The sequence below is a fragment of the Podarcis vaucheri genome, assembly GCF_965113315.1.
Source record: "Podarcis vaucheri genome assembly, chromosome: 6".
NCBI lineage: Eukaryota > Metazoa > Chordata > Lepidosauria > Squamata > Lacertidae > Podarcis > Podarcis vaucheri.
In genome coordinates, this window is record NC_138764.1 from 24,390,127 (window position 1) to 24,407,469 (window position 17,343).

General features: G+C 40.0%; 1 protein-coding gene across 2 annotated transcripts in view; it reads right to left on the reverse strand.

Moving 5' to 3' along the window:
* Positions 1-667: 667 nt before the first annotated feature.
* The window catches only part of DENND1B (DENN domain containing 1B), a 181,597-nt gene continuing 164,921 nt past the window's right edge, over positions 668-17,343 (reverse strand). The window contains exons 20-22 of one of the 2 annotated variants that reach the window (XM_082225463.1): positions 12,105-12,193; positions 9,460-9,628; positions 668-8,931 (exon numbers count right to left, since the gene is read on the reverse strand). In XM_082225463.1, the coding sequence (XP_082081589.1) occupies positions 8,389-8,931; positions 9,460-9,628; positions 12,105-12,193 (801 nt within the window). In that variant the 3' untranslated portion in view covers positions 668-8,388. Of the gene's footprint in view, positions 8,932-9,459; positions 9,677-12,104; positions 12,194-17,343 lie in introns of both variants that reach the window. The other variant, XM_082225462.1, reaches the window with a different exon arrangement.

The window sequence follows — 17,343 nt, forward strand, 5'->3', positions numbered from 1 at the left end:
TCAAAAGCATCAATTCTTCAGCGATCAGCCTTCTTTATGGTCCAGCTCTCACTTCCATACATCACTACTGGGAAAACCATAGCTTTAACTATACGGACCTTTGTTGGCAAGGTGACATCTCTGCTAGGAGATGATGTCTCTGATAGGATAGCCATCTTCAAATATCTCAAGGGCCAACAAGCTTGTTTTCTCCTGCTCTGGAGGGTAGGACTCAAACCAATCGCTTCAAGTAACAAGGAAGGAGATTCCGACTAAACATCAGGAAGAACTTTCTGACAGTAAGAGCTGTTTGACCATGGAACCATCTTCCTTGGGAGACTATGGACTCTGCTTTCTTGGAGGTCTATAAGCAGAGGTTGGATGGCCATCTGTCATGGATGCTTTAGCTGAGATTCCTGCATTGCGGGAGATTGGAGTAGATGACCCTTAGGGTCCCTTCCAATTCTACAATTCTATTATTCGTTGGTTCCATGTCCAGCTTTAAAGGCTCCCCGCTTCCCTAACTTCTGGAAAGCTGTGAAATATGTTCAAAACAAACAAATGTTGCAGAGCAACGGTTTGCTTCCAAACCGCCTTGGTATAACCTAACACTTCGATTCTCAAATGTAGCTTTTAGCTAAATGTAATCCAAATGAACAAGCAAGCCAAAAACAAGACCCAATATGTATTTCTGAGTTCAGTCATTTTTATTTTATATTACACCGTGGGGCACTTTATGGCAACGTGTTTACCAAATACTTTGTACCAACATTAGCAAAAAACGGTCAATTTAAAGTGCATATAGAGGAGCTACTGACAGGAGTTTGAGTTCCACAGTCTTTAAACTCTAGGGCAGTAGTCCCAACACTTTCAGGCCCAGGACCCATCCCTAATCCCAAACTAAAATGAGGGACTGGCTTTTAATCCCCTGCAACTGCTATATGTTCATAGAAATGCAAGAAGTTTCCCCAAGCTGAATTAGGCCGTTGGTTCCGCTAGCTCAGTAGACTGACTGGCAGGGTGTTCTCCTGGGTTCCAAGAAAGGAGCCTTCCTAACCATCCCTGGTCATGGTCCTACCTTTGAGCCAGGGTCCTCCCCTCCACATCCTCTCTCCATTCGTCTCCTTGAAGTGAAAGGAGGATACGACTCCTGTACAAAAGAGATGTTGGCAGATGCAGCTGGTCAAGCAAGGGAACGGAGAACTAACTGAGAAGCTGCATGTGCTGAATTTCTCCTCTTCACAGCTTCATTAACGTTCAAGGAGCTTCATACTCCTTTACATGGTCTCCTTTCTCTAAAATTACTGTTTTAAATGGTGCTGGCATGACACTGCTTTCATAAGTGTATGTCCCACCTGTGGGTCCTGGTGCCTTCAGCTGAAACTGGTGCTCTAGAGGAAAATCTCCTGTTATCTAAGCTAAGGTGTGCAACACTACAGATCGAAGCCCTAATTGGTTTTGTTTTTTTAAAAAAAGGAACAACCCTTGTTGGCTTTATTTGTAACACAGTTTCGATTCATTTACATAGCTTTACATTGTCAGAAGAGATCAAGAAATGCGTTTCCATGCAAACGATTATTTATCCCACAATGCCTGTATCAAATGATTTCTTCAAAACTGGGTAAAAGGCAGCTATGAAACTGTTTAGAGATAAGGCTCGTTACAAAGGTAGGTTCTTCTGTTCACAGAAAGAGACATTTCCCCCTCTCTTCTCTGAAACATAAATTGAAATATGCTAGATTTTCACTACCTCCATGAAATAGCTTCATGGGTAGCATGGGTATGTACAGAAAAAGAAATTTACCACAAACCTTGTTTGTAAGTTGCGTCTAGAGCTAGATAAATTACACAGTGCTTCAGTTAACTCATTCAAGTAAGTTAATTTAAAATAGCTCCTGATAAAACGCTTGGCCATGAGAAGAAAATGTACATCAAATACATGGATTAACATCATTAACAAACAATTTAAAAGATACTTGCAACATCTATTGATCTGAGCAAACATTTATATCAATTAAGGATGCCGCATGCTGGATTATGAAGATGCAAATGTCTACCATAAGTTGCCACCTACCATCCATCGTATGCAACAAACATTATTTTGCTTGCTCAAAGGACAGAAGAAGTAAGCAGCAGAATTTCCAGGTGAATTAAACACAAAAACTACCCTGCTGTGTACTTACAAAGTACTGTGTGGAATATAGATGTCATTAGCTGTGAGTCTGTTGTCTACTATGCAATTGGCAACACTTCTGTTTATCATTATAGCACAACAATGTGGCGTCCCTAGTCATCTTCAGTCAACAGAAATACCATTTGTCTACTGACAATCTACAGTACTTTCATCCACAAGACAACTGTAATTAAATGCTACATGTAACTCTACACGAACCTGAAACAAAGCAAAGCAAAACGAACACCCCAGAAAAATTAATCTCAAAGATCTACTGGGAAAGCAGATGTTTTTAGTTGTCAAAATAAATTCTTTTAAAAACACATATACACACAATAAAAGCAAGCAAAGATATTGCACAAAATCCATCTTTTGTTGTGATCTAGTACTTTCCCTCACATCCCGGAATCTCCCTTGCAGTGCAATTCAATACAGATCTACTCTGAAGTTAAGTACCATTGAGTTCAATGAGACTTATTTCCAGGTAGATGTGTATAGGATTGCAGCCGTTATCATGATATCTGGGACTGGCGAAGGGGAGAGAAGGTTCACCAAGAATCTCGATTTCTTTTCTTGTCCCTTTCCTCCTCAACCCACCCATATTAATACTGATCCTAGAATCTAAATTAAAAAGCTTATTAATATACATACAATATTATTTATGTCAGATGTTAGGGAAGAACTCAGAAGTGTACTGAATCCATCCAAACTACTCTATAAACACCTTTTCGTCAAAGAAGATTTGGGGGGGGGGAAGAGATGGGTCTGCTGTCCACAAACTCTTTTAGTGGGATTTACCTGACGCACCCCATCAGAGGAAGCCCTGTGAAAGGATGCCCATCTGCCCAAGAGGGCTCTCCCAAAATTGGCGGGGCGAAGGGGCCAGGAGAACCCCCAGTACAGTGTATCCGAGGAGAGAGGCGATTGCTGTGTGTGAAAAGTTGGTGGGACATAATGCAACAATGAGTTCCTTTTTTTAATGCTTAGCACTCAAGACAACTTCGTAATGGAGGATTCCTTGTTTGGCTCCCTCATATCAAGGCAGCCTTTGGGTGCCACCGAGAACGGCAAGGAGGAGAAAGGCAGATCTGACTAAAGGGGGCCCAAGACACAAGTCTCCCTACACAAACACAACTGAAACACATGGGATCTACATAACAGCACACCACACAACTCTACTCTGACCCATTTTAATGTGAGAGACACCATTTGGATTTTCCACTACAGGTGGCAAACATCTTACACTTGTCTAAGATCCAATGCATCTCATAAGTCATAGCATCCAGAATGGCACACAGAGTATCGTGGTGTCCTTGAAGTGGAAACAGCACCAGTCCTAACTGCCTGGAAGCTATTAAAGCAGCCCCTAGGCAAGTTAAACTGAAAGGAAACAGGGTCCCTAAGTGCCCTTTTCCTGCCTCGGATCTGGGGAAAAAATATATATAAATAAATCTAGGGTGGTTTGCTGCCTTCTGTAAGATTAAGGAGTTTGGTTTATGGGTGATGTCAATGGTCTTCAGAGCTAAGATCAGCAGAGCTTGCAGTGATCCTGTGACTAGGCATGTTGGAGAATTCCAATGGAAATGGAAATGGCCATTTTTGTTGATTTTTCCCATGTCCAGAATAGAAATCTATCCAGTGAAATTAAGTATTCACTGTTGATGTTGCTCTCAATCCACAAACAGTTCCACCCCCACCTCCCATTTCTATTACATTTCCTTTGCACTGAAATTTATGGGATGGAATAATGCTACAACAACTTAATTTATGTAATCATGTAAATTATGTAATTTCACTGCAGTAGACAGCAAAATAAATAACATGGTTTTGGGTGAAGATGAATTGCAGCAGAATGGAAACAGTTCTGCATGTGAATATACTGCGGAATATAAAACAATGCCTTCTTACATCTCTACCTGTGATCTTTCTTTTAAGAAGTTAAAAGATGTAGCTGTCAAAGGCAGCTGATATCCTATGCAGGAATTTAATCTTTCCCCTCTGGCCACACAGATTAGGGAGAGAGGTGACTTTCTCCTGTACCTATCCTCCTTGCATTGCATTGAGAAGTAGACGGTATTGTTAGCAATAACTTCAGCTTCAGTCTTGCCCTATTATGAGCAAAAATATCTGAAGAAAAGCCGATGATAACAGAACTACTTTTCTAGTTTTGTAGCTTAACAGGATCCTGAATTATCTCTGGTCAGATGAACAAAAGTTTTAGCAGATGATTATGAAAATGAAAGGCTTCAATTTGGTAACTAGCTAGTTACTATTTTTCAATTTCTGCACAAAGCAAGCTATTTAAAATCCTCCTTTTGCAAGGACACAATGTAAAAGAGAAAAGAAAAAAAGAGATTTTCATTCTGCTTGAGATAATCTGTCTAATATAATTTGGGGCACAATCCACCATAACGTTCTCTTGTGAAAGCCCCAAAGAATTCACATCAGTGGGACATGAGCAGGAGAATCTTCTGGTAGATTGTATTGTTTTATCTATTCTAACAATGAAAATTAACATTTTCAAAGGTGCTCATCAGTGCAGGCTGCACATTCAATCAATTGGAAAACTACTCTTGACATCTTTGGGAGCAGAGTTAGCCAGTACTGACAGCTTTTGATAACCCAACTCTTAGCGATCAAAAAGCAGCAATATCACTCTTTGAAATGCTAGGGAACAGTACAAGTTTCAGTAAAAAGTGACTTCTTTCATTATTTCCAACAGCACACCATGCAAAACGTTGGGTCATCTCGGGGTTTTCATTTCTTTGCATAATGTTTACAATCTGTGACCAACATTCTAGCTCATTCCCAGTGCACAGAATTCCAGGAGAACACGTAAGGTCTCCTGCTAGATTAAGCAACTTTCGTTTCCGAAACTTGGCAAAGGCCTTTTCATGATCTTGAGCACTATTCAAGGGTTTGGAAAGGAGATGGCAGAACAGTTTATTATCCATTAGCTCCATCAGTTACTGTGATAGCCTTTTCCAATTTTGGAGTATAGCTAATGTCAAGGAAAGTCCTTATTGGCTAGATCCCCTAATATGTAGATGCTGTCAGAACCTTACAAGTTTGGGGATTTAAAACAAAGGGCTTAATGACCCCAAACATCCGAGGAACACCATGGCAAGCTCCAATAATATATTAAAATCTGGTGAATTTAATATACTAAAATAAAATGTGACAACCTTTGCTTGCAACTAAAAAAGGCTAGAGCACTTTTAGTACTGAATTGTCTTAAATAACTAGGTTACCTTTCAATGAAATTTCGTAGGTGGAGAAAGGAATCTAATGGTCCAAAGCAGTTTTACTTAATTGGGATTCCTGAGAAACTTTAAGGGTTACCTGAAGTCTGTGAGCACTATATTAAAATCTGTGATTTCATAAGTTCCTATGAACATTGAATATGGTGGGGAAATTTGACAATGAAGCAGAAATTGAACCACTTGTTTTCCTATGACACTATAGTAAACATCGAAATGCTACAGATGCGAGTGATTGAGAATTTTACATCATAATCAGTGGAGAATAGAGTAGACACTGACTAAATATTTGATAAATTGATTCATTTGGCAAGTCTAATGTTCTTTTGACAGTAAGAAAGCTAACTGGCAACTATTCAGGGCAAAAATGTAAGGCACAACTATTAGCCTTCTAAAAATCTTATCAGTGATAAACGATGCGTGAATGCTAACGGTTCTAGCAAATCTACATACATTGCAGTTTAAGTGGGGTCAAAATGAAGTTGCATTTCAAAGATTCATCAACAAGACTACACATTACTCATGTTACTGTAAGAATTACATAAAACGGTATTTGACATTAGCGTGGCAACTCTAAACACATTCACTGACAATGTGAGTCACTGAAAACCTGCATGTTTTGCCAGACATTTCTTAGTTTTCTCTGCTCCAGCCTCCCACCCCCTATGATTCAGAAACCATCCATGCAGGATTTTGTCACTCTCGTAGAAACCCGTTATGGCTGTAATAGGAAGTTTCCATATGCATAGAGTTTTTCTTTTCATGAAGGAAGAATTGGAAGCTCCTGTATGCACTGGGCTATGGAACATGCACCTTCATCCACACGTGTACACAGAGACATAAATATACCCTCACCTAATCACTACTCTCTTGACTCAAGCAATCTAGAACCACCACCAGTGACAATTGAAAAGGACAAACACAGACATCGGGAGGGGGAAGGAGGGAACAGCACAAACACAGGGAAAATAGGTCCTTCTATCTAAGCAGATAGGTCCTGGAAAAAGGACACTGCCATGGGATTCCACGCAAAATTGTTACTTGTATAGTGCCTAAAAGTATACTACCCACTTTATAAATATGTGGAATACCACTTCCAAATGGTTTAACAAAACGTTCCATTCATTTGAAAGGCACCTTTGGACACTGATATTACGGACCAAAGGTTTGCTTTTAAGAGAAGACTTTTCGGAAGACAACTTTTAAAAGTTGCCATTTGTGAGCATTGTGGTGCATCCCATAGCAGGCCAGTTTTGAGCCACTGGATGGCAGGGACGTTGTTTTGGATGCATCTTTTTATAGGTTATGATTAAGCTTCAGAAATTGTGTCTGGCCCTTTATTCCTTTGCTTAGGCCTAGAAAGAGATTTCCAGATTTACACTGTTAAATTACTTTCTTTATATTATTATTTTTCAGCCGCTGATATCATTTTTGTTTTAAAAAAGAAAACATTAGAATTTGTTCAAGGAGCACATCGAATAATGATCCAAGTCCTAAACATCACTTTAAAACACTACCTCTGAAGGTTAAATTGGCATGAACCCCAGTAGGGCAGATCAATTGTAACACAGAAATATTAAAACAGTGGAAATTCTATGCCAATAAAAATCTACCTGTTCCGCTCGAGCTTTTTCCTTTGGAGAAAACTGAAGATGCAAAAATGATGACAGTGAGTAACACCTTTTAAAAGTTGTAAACTTCACATTGTATTTCAGCACTTCAAAAAAGATTAAAAACACACAGTACCATTTTTTTCAGAATTTGGAAGACGGAGCCACAGTGCCTACTTGGTAAAGGACCCAATTTGGGGGTAAATTCAGACAAACCAGTAACAGTTAATTCATATGGTGATAAATACATCAGCAGACCTTACTGATGGCTATTGCTTGGCTAGGTGAAAACAGCTCTCACCAAGGAAGACAAAGATGTGGGAGAGGCTCCCATTTGAACCAGGCTCTTGTGTGGTAACTACATTGCTACATAACACACGGTCACATGAATGACCACTGTTGGTCGTATGAGTTCCTGTGGTTTGGAAACGACCCATATTTCCCTTTGTTCGTGCGCTTCACTGCTGTGAAATCATGGCATCTCTTTTCCAACAATTTGCATTTCATCCTGTACAATTATTTTAGCGAGTCCCTCAAACTTTAAGGCAACTGGATCATGGATTGACAGGACTTAATAAGTTCCAGGCGAACAATGTTGCATTTGTTGACTTTGTGCTTGGCAAGATAAAAGTCAATGCCTACCTGGGAAGATACGTTCCTTTCTGGAAAGGGAAAAGGGGAAATGGTAAAAACTAGCAGGTGCCAAATACCAGCTGAAGCTTAAATATGGAGTCAAACTATTAGCTTGACTTGAGAATGCAGTAGCTGAACAAGAAGCTGCCTTATATTGAGTCAAACTATGGGTCCATCTAGCTCAGTGCTGTCTACACCAAGATGGGGGCCCCTAAATACTTCCAAAGATCACCACATTCCCTTGTGGGTAATCTATAGGGGAGGGTGCATTTTGGCAGTGGACAAAGCACCCTTCTCTTCTTTCCGGGCTCACTCACCCACATGAAATGTGCCCAAACGTCACAGGCTCCCCACCTGTGGTCCAGACCGATGGAAAACAGCTTCCTGGGGTTTCAGACATTTCTCAGACCTACCTGGAGATGTCTGGGGTTGAACATGGGTCGCTCGGGATGCAGAGCATGTTCTCCGACACCGAGCTATGGCCCCGCCCACCCCAACCCAGGCCCATGCTGTGAAATTATGCAGCAAAGAAATGTGTTCCGAAGATATGTTCAAAGCAAGAGGGAGAAAATGGGCATGTAAGGCAAACCACAATGAAGGTTAGCAAAGCGGAAGGTTTGTCGCTTCCTCTGTGATGTTTTGGTTTGCTATGGGATATGGAATCCTGAGTTGTCTTCCTTAAGTCTTTTGTCAGGAGCGTTATTTCTCCCCTCAAAAATAAAAATAAAAAAAATTACGCTTTATTCCCGCTGCTACTGGAAAACCTGTCCCCTGAAATGTTTAAACCATGGTTGAATGCAGAAGTCATTTTACACAAAGACACCACTTCGTGAAGAAGACCACCCTCTTCCAGGATTTCGTTTCCTGTTCTGGCTTCTCTCTCCCAAGGAACCTGAGAGGATGGATTTTGGCTCAAGTTTGGTGGTATCTCATCTGCTGAGGTACTGCTTAGTGTTTCGCTCCACTTAGTCTTTTTCACTTGAAAGACTCCTGGAGAACACAACTGCATAGTTTCTTGAGACGGGTTTGGAGATTCTGCATCAGTTTTGAAGAAGTTCAGATCATCGGCACTAGGGATATGGGCGGGACTTCCTGTTTTTGGCACAAAGAGATTTTCTCTGTATCCAGTCGAAGGAACACGTTTCCTTGGAGACGGGGGAAGTTGCTTTCCAGTGAGGATGCTGTCATCTTGCCCAAGATTCCAGTCAGCTGGGTCAGACGTTCGACCACTGCAAAGCAGAGCCAGATTGCTCTCACTTGGCGTGTTGGATTTATTCTGAAATAAGAAGAACAGGCAACACATGAGGATTCTTGGCACTGGGATCTCCAAAAAACAGCCACTTTGTTTTTACAGAAAAGTGGGGTGTAAATATTAAACTATTTATTTTTTTAAAAAGCGACTGAACGACTTGTTCTTCATTGTACTGATGATGTGCTAAACTGAATCACAATTTATCTTTCGCTAACGACCTCTTAATAGGATTCAAATTTTAATTCCTCTTCTCCTTCCAACATTAAGCAGCTAAACTGAAACCAAGATAATTCCATTTCAAGGTAAAAAGAAGTGTTTCTCAATGTGTTGTGCAGCCAAAGCACACTTTCTCTGCTTTAGATTTCAGGGGTATACATCACTTTTACACCACAGTCAGACATCGAGGAGAAATACCTGGTTACCACAGAAGCAGGAGGATGTATGAGAGACCCTAAAACACCCTGTCATCCAGGCAGCACCTATCACCAACAGGAGATTATGTGGATGCAAAGAAGTTTTAACACTGGAAACGCAAGGGGTGGGATAACTAACCGTTGCCTTGTAATCAATATCATCCATTGATCGAAAGAAGTCCAGGCTTTTTGCTCCTGAGAGCTTCCCTTGATCCGAACTGTGTGTACTCAGACTATCCAAAATTTCTCCTAGCAAGTCCATTTCTCCAGGAGGAACAGATGTTTTGGCCACTTCCCCAGAGTCATCACTGTCATACAAACAACAAGATGCTTCCTCACTATCTTCAGATGACAATCTAAAGGAAAACAGAAAACCACTTCATAGCTATGATCGCAACAATGAATCTGAAAATGAATGAGCTTTTTACAGGAGAATTATTATAAAGATCAATTTCAATAAAGTAAGTGACTTCTGAACCCTTTGTATTCATCATAAGAAACCAAAAAGGATTCAGCATGGCATTATTTTAAACCATTTTATCTTGCAGGATATTCAGATATAATAAATAACTTTTTAGTGTATATTTAAAATTTAATCTGTGTGCGTATGAATGGCTCTCCTTGTCCTTTGCTTCAAATGGCAGGCTAGGAAATGGTTTCTTGCTGCAGGCAAAAAAAAAAAAATGTACACCTATAACGCATTGTGACAATGCCTTGATGCATATACTTTTTGTGTGTGAAAATCTAACTTTTCAAAAGGATAGACTGAGACTCACCTCTTTCAAAACTTTATATTTGCGAAAAATGTTTTGGGAGAGTCTCAAAGCCTTGTGATCATACTTGTTTTGATATGATTAATTGTTCAGAAGCCTACCTAGATTTCAACATGTTTTTTCTTTATGACAGACATTCTTCTAGAGCAAATCCCTAATGTATTTCATAGATCAAGGGATCATGGTTACAACTGCAATTAGGTCTTACAGCAGCCTTTCCTAAACTTCTGATAGGTTGACTCTGAGTCCTGGAAGATCTGCTCCCTGCTTTGAGCCTTTTTCCACATGGCCTGGGAGAGCACAGCCCGGACTGACTCCAACAACAAAAGCTGAACACACTATTAAGCTAGGGTGTTGTTTCTGGGTTGCTGGCTTGTTGTTGTTGTGGGGTTTTTTTGTATCTTTATTTTAGATTTTGTTGTGATTGATGTGGGAATTGCTCAGTTTGGTTTTGTATCTTTCCCCCCATGTTTTATTTATAGTATGCTTTTGTTATGTTGTGGTTATGTATTTCTTTCATGTTGAACATGGTTTGAATAGTAGAAAGGCTTCACACAAATAAAATTACGTATGCATGTAAAGCTGGGGCACACTTCTTTGTAATTTTTGTACACTGCACTATTATAGATGAAAAGACCAGTTTTTAGTACAGTAAGTAAGAAGCACTAACTCTCAGAAGAGTCTATATCATATACCGTATTTTTTTGCTCTATAAGACTCACTTTTTCCCTCCTAAAAAGTAAGGGAAAATGTGTGTGCGTCTTATAGAGTGAATGCAGGCTGTACAGCTATTCCAGAAGCCACAACAGCAAGAGGGATTGGTGCTTTTGCTGTGCAGCAATCCCTCTTGCTGTTCTGGCTTCTGGGATTCAGAATTTTTTTCTTCTTGTTTTCCTTCTCCAAAAACTAGGTGCATCTTATGGCCTGGTGCATCTTATAGAGCGAAAAATACGGTAAGTTGCTTTACAAGTTGCCGATCTGTCCTTGAAATTGTGAAGAGGCACATGCAAGCAGTGACTCATACAGAGAAACAATGGACAGTCTCCTCTAAGGGTGCACAACTCTGCTACATTTCTGCATCTACTCAGAAACAAGCTCCAATGAATTCATTGAACTTATTCCTAGTGCGTATAGGATTCTACCCTGAATAATCTAATTACAGTGGTACCTCGGGTTACATAGGCTTCAGGTTACAGACTCCGCTAACCCAGAAATAGTACCTCAGGTTAAGAACTTTGCTTCAGGATAAGAACAAAAATCGTGCGTCGGCAGCGCAGCGGCAGTGGGAGGCCCCATTAGCTAAAGTGGTGCTTCAGGTTAAGAACAGTTTCAGGTTAAGAACTGACCTCCGGAACGAACTAAGTACGTAACCAGAGGTACCACTGTATGTTCGAATGCAGAGGCTACTTTGAATGAAACCAGCAGAGAGTATGAAACTGTGCGAAGGTGCAGTCAAAAGCCTCTCTTCTGGGTGGGGACTCAAAGGCACCAATCAATCCATTTTTGTAGCACATGACCAGTTCAGTCATGATGGACTAGGGTGGCTTAGAGCACAAGTTCGGAATTCCCTGTAATCCCCTTTCCACTGGTGGCTGATGCCCATTGGACACTGGAAAGGGTACGGTGGGAGGCAGGGAGTCAAAGAGGAAGTGAAGACGGAGTCAATGACATCCCACAGCTGGTGGCATACTTGCACCAGAAGGCAGGCAGGTGGGAGATATGTCCTGCTTGCCTGAATGGACCTGCCTCTTAACCTTTGGTTCTGCTCTTCCCTGGATCAAGATACTGCTTCTTCTCTCCTACACATGCTTTTGAATGCTGCTCAATAATATCTTAATATCTTGAGTGCATTTCCCTGACCCATTTCTCCCCACACCACCAGCGTAATGTTCAGAGTTCAGCAGCAGCTCAGAACTCTCTCCACACAGCAAAACGGAACATTTATCCTGCATCTAAAACTGCTCTGATGAAGAATTGAATGCAAGCTGGGCTTCTTAACAACTCATCTTACTTGCTTCCTCCATCCATCTCATCGTCCGCATCATCATCCAAGGCAGGGTCATGGTTATATGTATTGGCATGGAGATGCCCAAACCGTGTCTGCAAAGGCAAAAGTTACACTTCAGGGCTTTTTGCTGATTTTCACATAGGCTGCCGAGGGACAGAAGTATTCATAAGCAATACTGCTCAGTAATTTCAACTGAAGTGTCCACAGAATCAGTTATAGTCATATGTGAAGTATTCAAATGGATTCCTCGCTTATCCAAAGCAGTTCAGATGAAAAATTAAGGGTGAATTGACAGGCAATGGACAGAGCAAAGTTTGTTTCAGACCGGGGTTGAAATCACAAATGAAGCACGGACTATTTTGTTCATATATATATATATATATATAGTTCATATATACAGTTACCAGTAAACTCTCTCTCTCTCTCAATTCAAAATGATATTAAAACTGAAGCAGAAATGAAATCAAAGCTAAAAACAGATAAAAATACACTAGCTATCCTCTAAAGTGCAGCAGAAATTTCTAGACTAGCACTGAAGACATGTACAAAATAAAAATTAATATATTACTATTGAAGAAGTCACCATCAGGAATATGAAGACATAGCTAACAGTAGATTTAAGCTTCTGGATATGGCAGCCATTATTATTATTATTATTATTATTATTATTATTATTATTATTATTATTCCTATTCCTCACTTAACAAATGTAAAAGGTAAGTGGACCTCTTTAGGAAGTGTGCTACCATGGAGAAGAATTAGCAGGTTGAATAAAAAATAAGGGGATAGCCAGGACATATTACAGAATGGCAGGCTACAAGAGGAACATGACTCAAATGTAATGTCACAAGGCACATGGACATTTAAGTGCCAATAAACGTATATCTACTCTCATACACAAACGAAGTCTCTGCTGGGGCCTTAGCCAGCTCTACAGATTCCAATATTTATTAAGTAATTTCTATATTGCCTCTTTATTTAAAAAAAATATCCTACAGATGGGATGCAGCATGAATTTGTGTTATTTCGTTCTGTTCATTCTTGCCCCGTACTCCTGAGCTTACCTAATATAAAGATAAGATGGTAGTATTCTTTTAAAGAAAACACGGATAGGTTTTGTTTTTTTGTTTTTTTACAGCAGAAAAAAATCTCATGGGATTACTGTGAAGGTCCACAGAATAGCTTCTGAAAACAATGAATATTCAGTTTGTAAATATGGCAGGGTTAAAAGAAAAGGAAAAGGAAAGAAAAGGATGCCTTTGGGGAATGAAAAATGAATTCTCCAATTAAAATTGGCAAAATTCCACTGGTACTGTTACGCTCATCTTCATTTCCTCAAAAAGGTCCACAGAAAACTGTGGTGCTGCCAACATTTTGTATTAAGATGGGGCAGATCATATTCCAATGGGAAAATAAAAATTAATAGGTACTTTCTCAATTCTAATTGTAGAAGGGTGGGGCCACCTTTCTGTTTTCCCTTATACCTAGACATATGCTATAAAGATGCTGACATTTAGTTGTGTGTGTTTTTATTTAAAGAGATAGCTATATACAGAACAATCCTTGCATAAAATTAGTGGAGAAATGTCACTGCCTCCAAACCTTTTAAAGGTTTAATATTATCACCTGTCACTTAAAAGCTCTTTTAATGAGAAAACTTGTTTTACAATCTTTATCCTGCTAATTTTTGAAACAGTCCTATGAGAAAGATCACCACTGTTCCCCCTTTAAATACAGAAAACGAGAGAAAACGACCACCCAGGGCTTATCATTTCTTATTTTCTTTCTTTCTATACCATTTTTTTAAATAAAACATTTAAATATAATAAACATAGTGAGGCTATTTACATAAAAACACAATACTGAATAAAATTTCCTAAAAACTAGAGATAAAACAACAACAGTAAGTCACAAGTAAAACAAGCATTATATAAAATAATAAAATAAAAATTCAGAGAATGCTTGGGTAAACATATGCATTTTAAAGAGGCATTTAAAGCTAATAGTGTCTCAGCCTTGTGAATTACCTGAGGAAGGCCAATGCAGAGGGTGCTATCACCCAGAAGGCCTGCTTCCACCTTGTCACAAAGTGACCATCTGCTAGTCATGGAAGATCTTAAAGATCAACCTCCTCAGTACCAGGGGAGCTGGCATGCTATATAACCTGGGCCCATGTTCTCCAGGGCTTTGAATGTCAACAACAAAACCATGAACTTGGCTCATTAGCTAGTAGGCAGGCAGCTGTAGCTTCCAAAAAAGGGTCAAGAGAGCCCTACATACAGCAAATTACACAGTAGTCCAATCATGAAATTACCAGTATACGGACTATTGCGGTAAGGCTCCCCTTGTCTGGAAATGATAAAGGTAAAGGACCCCTGGATGGTTTAAGTCCAGTTGAAGGCGACTGTGGGGTTGTGGCGCTCATCTCGCTTTCAGGCTGAGGGAGCCAGTATTTACCCACAGACAGCTTTCCGGGTCATGCAGCCAGCATGACTAAACCACATCTGGCACAATGGGACACCGTGACAGAAACCAGAATGCATGGAAACGCCGTTTACCTTCCCGCCACAGAGGTACCTATTTATCTACTTGCACTTGCGTGCTTTCAAACTGCTAGGTTGGCAGGAGCAGGGACAGAGCGACGGGAGCTCACTCCATTGCGGGGATTCAAACCGCCAACCTTCTGATTGGCAGGCCCAAGAGGTTCAGTAATTTAGACCACAGCGCCACCCGCATCCCTACGGTAATAGCTGGTGCACCAACTAAGTTTGGTAAAGGATGCTCTGAGTCATACAGATAGGGATTGGGAGTGAAACTGATAAGAGGCTTTTTACATTTCACTATGAGACTACTTCTTTTATGTTCTAGTCCAGCTCTCATTTGCAGACTTGAGCACTTATTTACTGGAAGTTTCCTGAGTTTCCAGTACTCTTTCAAGATGGAGCTAAAAGTTAGGAGCAACCTTTCTGTTCTCTTCCAAAGCACTCCTAGCCCCTGTGACTACAGGCAGAGCATGGTCAGTGTTGTGACCAGACTGTTACCAGTCACATAAGCCGGGGAGGGGAAATCTTTGGCTCAGCTGGTCAGCGATTTCCTTTGTGGTCAGTCCAGCAAGCTCAGGGGTATCACAGTTCTATCGCTTTCAAGGTTTGGGAACCTCCTCGAGTTGTGCCTTGTTAGGGGTAGGTGAGTAACTACACAGTTCCCTGGACCCTTAAAATCCCCCTTTAGGCTTATTTATTTATTTTGCACACTTTCTTCTACAGTCCAGAATTCAGGTGAAAAATAGGCAAACTTTCAAGGGGGCAGTCAAAGGCACACAGAAAACCTGAGGTGCTTTTTAACAATAATAAAATCGAAATGGAACCAAGTAAGCTCTGTTGGATCTGCTCTGTTTTCAGTGCCCCGGGTTCACAGGTTGAAGTGTGTAGATGGGGGAGGTGAGAACATTTCTGTCACTCATTGTCCGTGAAGTAACGTACAGTACTCAATAGGTATCTGTGGCAAATAACTTGCAAAACAACCTGCTTATAAAATGGCAAGAAACACCAGTGTAAAGAAAAGGGGGGAGGGGGAGAGAGGAAAGAAACCCTTAATAAATCCCAAAAGGAGAGCAGTAAATCCTTTTCAAAGCTCTACTAGATGAAGCAGCATAGAATGCACACCTGCAAAAACTGTCAAAGTCGTTTAGGATAACTTTCCTTTACTGATGTCCCCCTGCTGTTCACAGTTACTTAAGATTTTAATTTCTGTCTTTTCTGCATTTTCAACTGTGCACAATTTTCTCTGGCTTTTTTAGGGGGGTGGGGAATGGGGGGGTTGAGAGTGGGGGGGACTTCTTTTCTGATCAGTATTCTAATAACCACCAGACCTCTTACATTTGCTAAAACAGAAGGGGGGAACAGACCTGGTTTCAAGTTCTAGGGAAGTTTATAAAGGTTTGATCTGGATAGCACTTGCACAAAGTTAGAAACCAACTTACATTTTTTGTGTGATTTCTGTTTACAGAAATACCTTTCTTCCCCTTTGTAAAACGAATGCTGTGTCAGTGCAATTTCTTATCTTTGTGCTGAAAAACAGCCATGTTCTTGCTTGCTCCATTTAACCAGGATGAGGTTTTTGTCCATCCCTATGAAATGCCTTACATAGAAACCTTATTAAAACTTTAGGACTATTTTTATGTTACATTAGAACATCAAAGGCAAGCAGATAGGTGTCTTATATGGCTGTCCTATGACTATGAAGCTCTTTCCCTGCCAGAAGACAGCAGAAGTATGAGAAAAACTGTAAAAACTAAACTAAACTGGGGTTAAATTTTAATTAAACTGAGGATTTTCTTGTGAGTTTTATTTTCAACTGTTGTTACCCTTGAAGAGAGAGGGGATATGAACTGCCCTCAGTAATAAAAAAATGTGCATTGTGCAAAGGTGTCTTTTCCCATACTGTGGAGACCCAGAGCGAATCACAAATTCTTGTGGTGTGTTTCAAAATAGTGGGCACACTGCCAAAAAAGAAGGCCAAGACCATGAACGTCATGATACAAGAAACACCCACGGTTGCATTTGGTATTCAAGCATGAATCTATTACTGTAATATAACAAGGGAAGGAAAAGGGCTGCAGAATCCACTAGGTGTTGCTGGTGATATCTGTATAATAAAACAGTGTGTTTACTAATATCTTACTGGTACCTTCACACTGAACAACTAGCAATTTTCCTTTGGAGCTGTATGGAAATGTGTCCTGGAAGGGAACTAAATTTGAAAAAAAGAAAAGAAAAAATAGGCCAAAATGAAGAGATATACTTCACAAGTTCATTTGTGAGATTTTACAAAAATTAAAACTAGTAGCAGAATGGCAGATATGATAAATAGCCATGTTGTATGCCACCATACAGAAAAATCATGGATGCAAACTATCTCTGAACATTGTCAATTAAAAAATAATAATCAAGAGATGCAGAACAGATGAAATGCCACCTTTTATTGGATCTGTTAAGTATTATTATTATTATTATTATTATTATTATTATTATTATTTCAATAATGAATTCTGTGGAACTGATTCTATGTAATTCAGTATATTTTAAAATGCTTAGCGTCTCCATTTCCATAACCATAGGCAACTGTCATGATATAGTGATATTCAAGATCTCAAATTTGCCAAAACCAAAAACAAACAAACATCCCTTCCAGTAGCACCTTAGAGACCAACTAAGTTTGTTATTGGTATGAGCTTTCATGT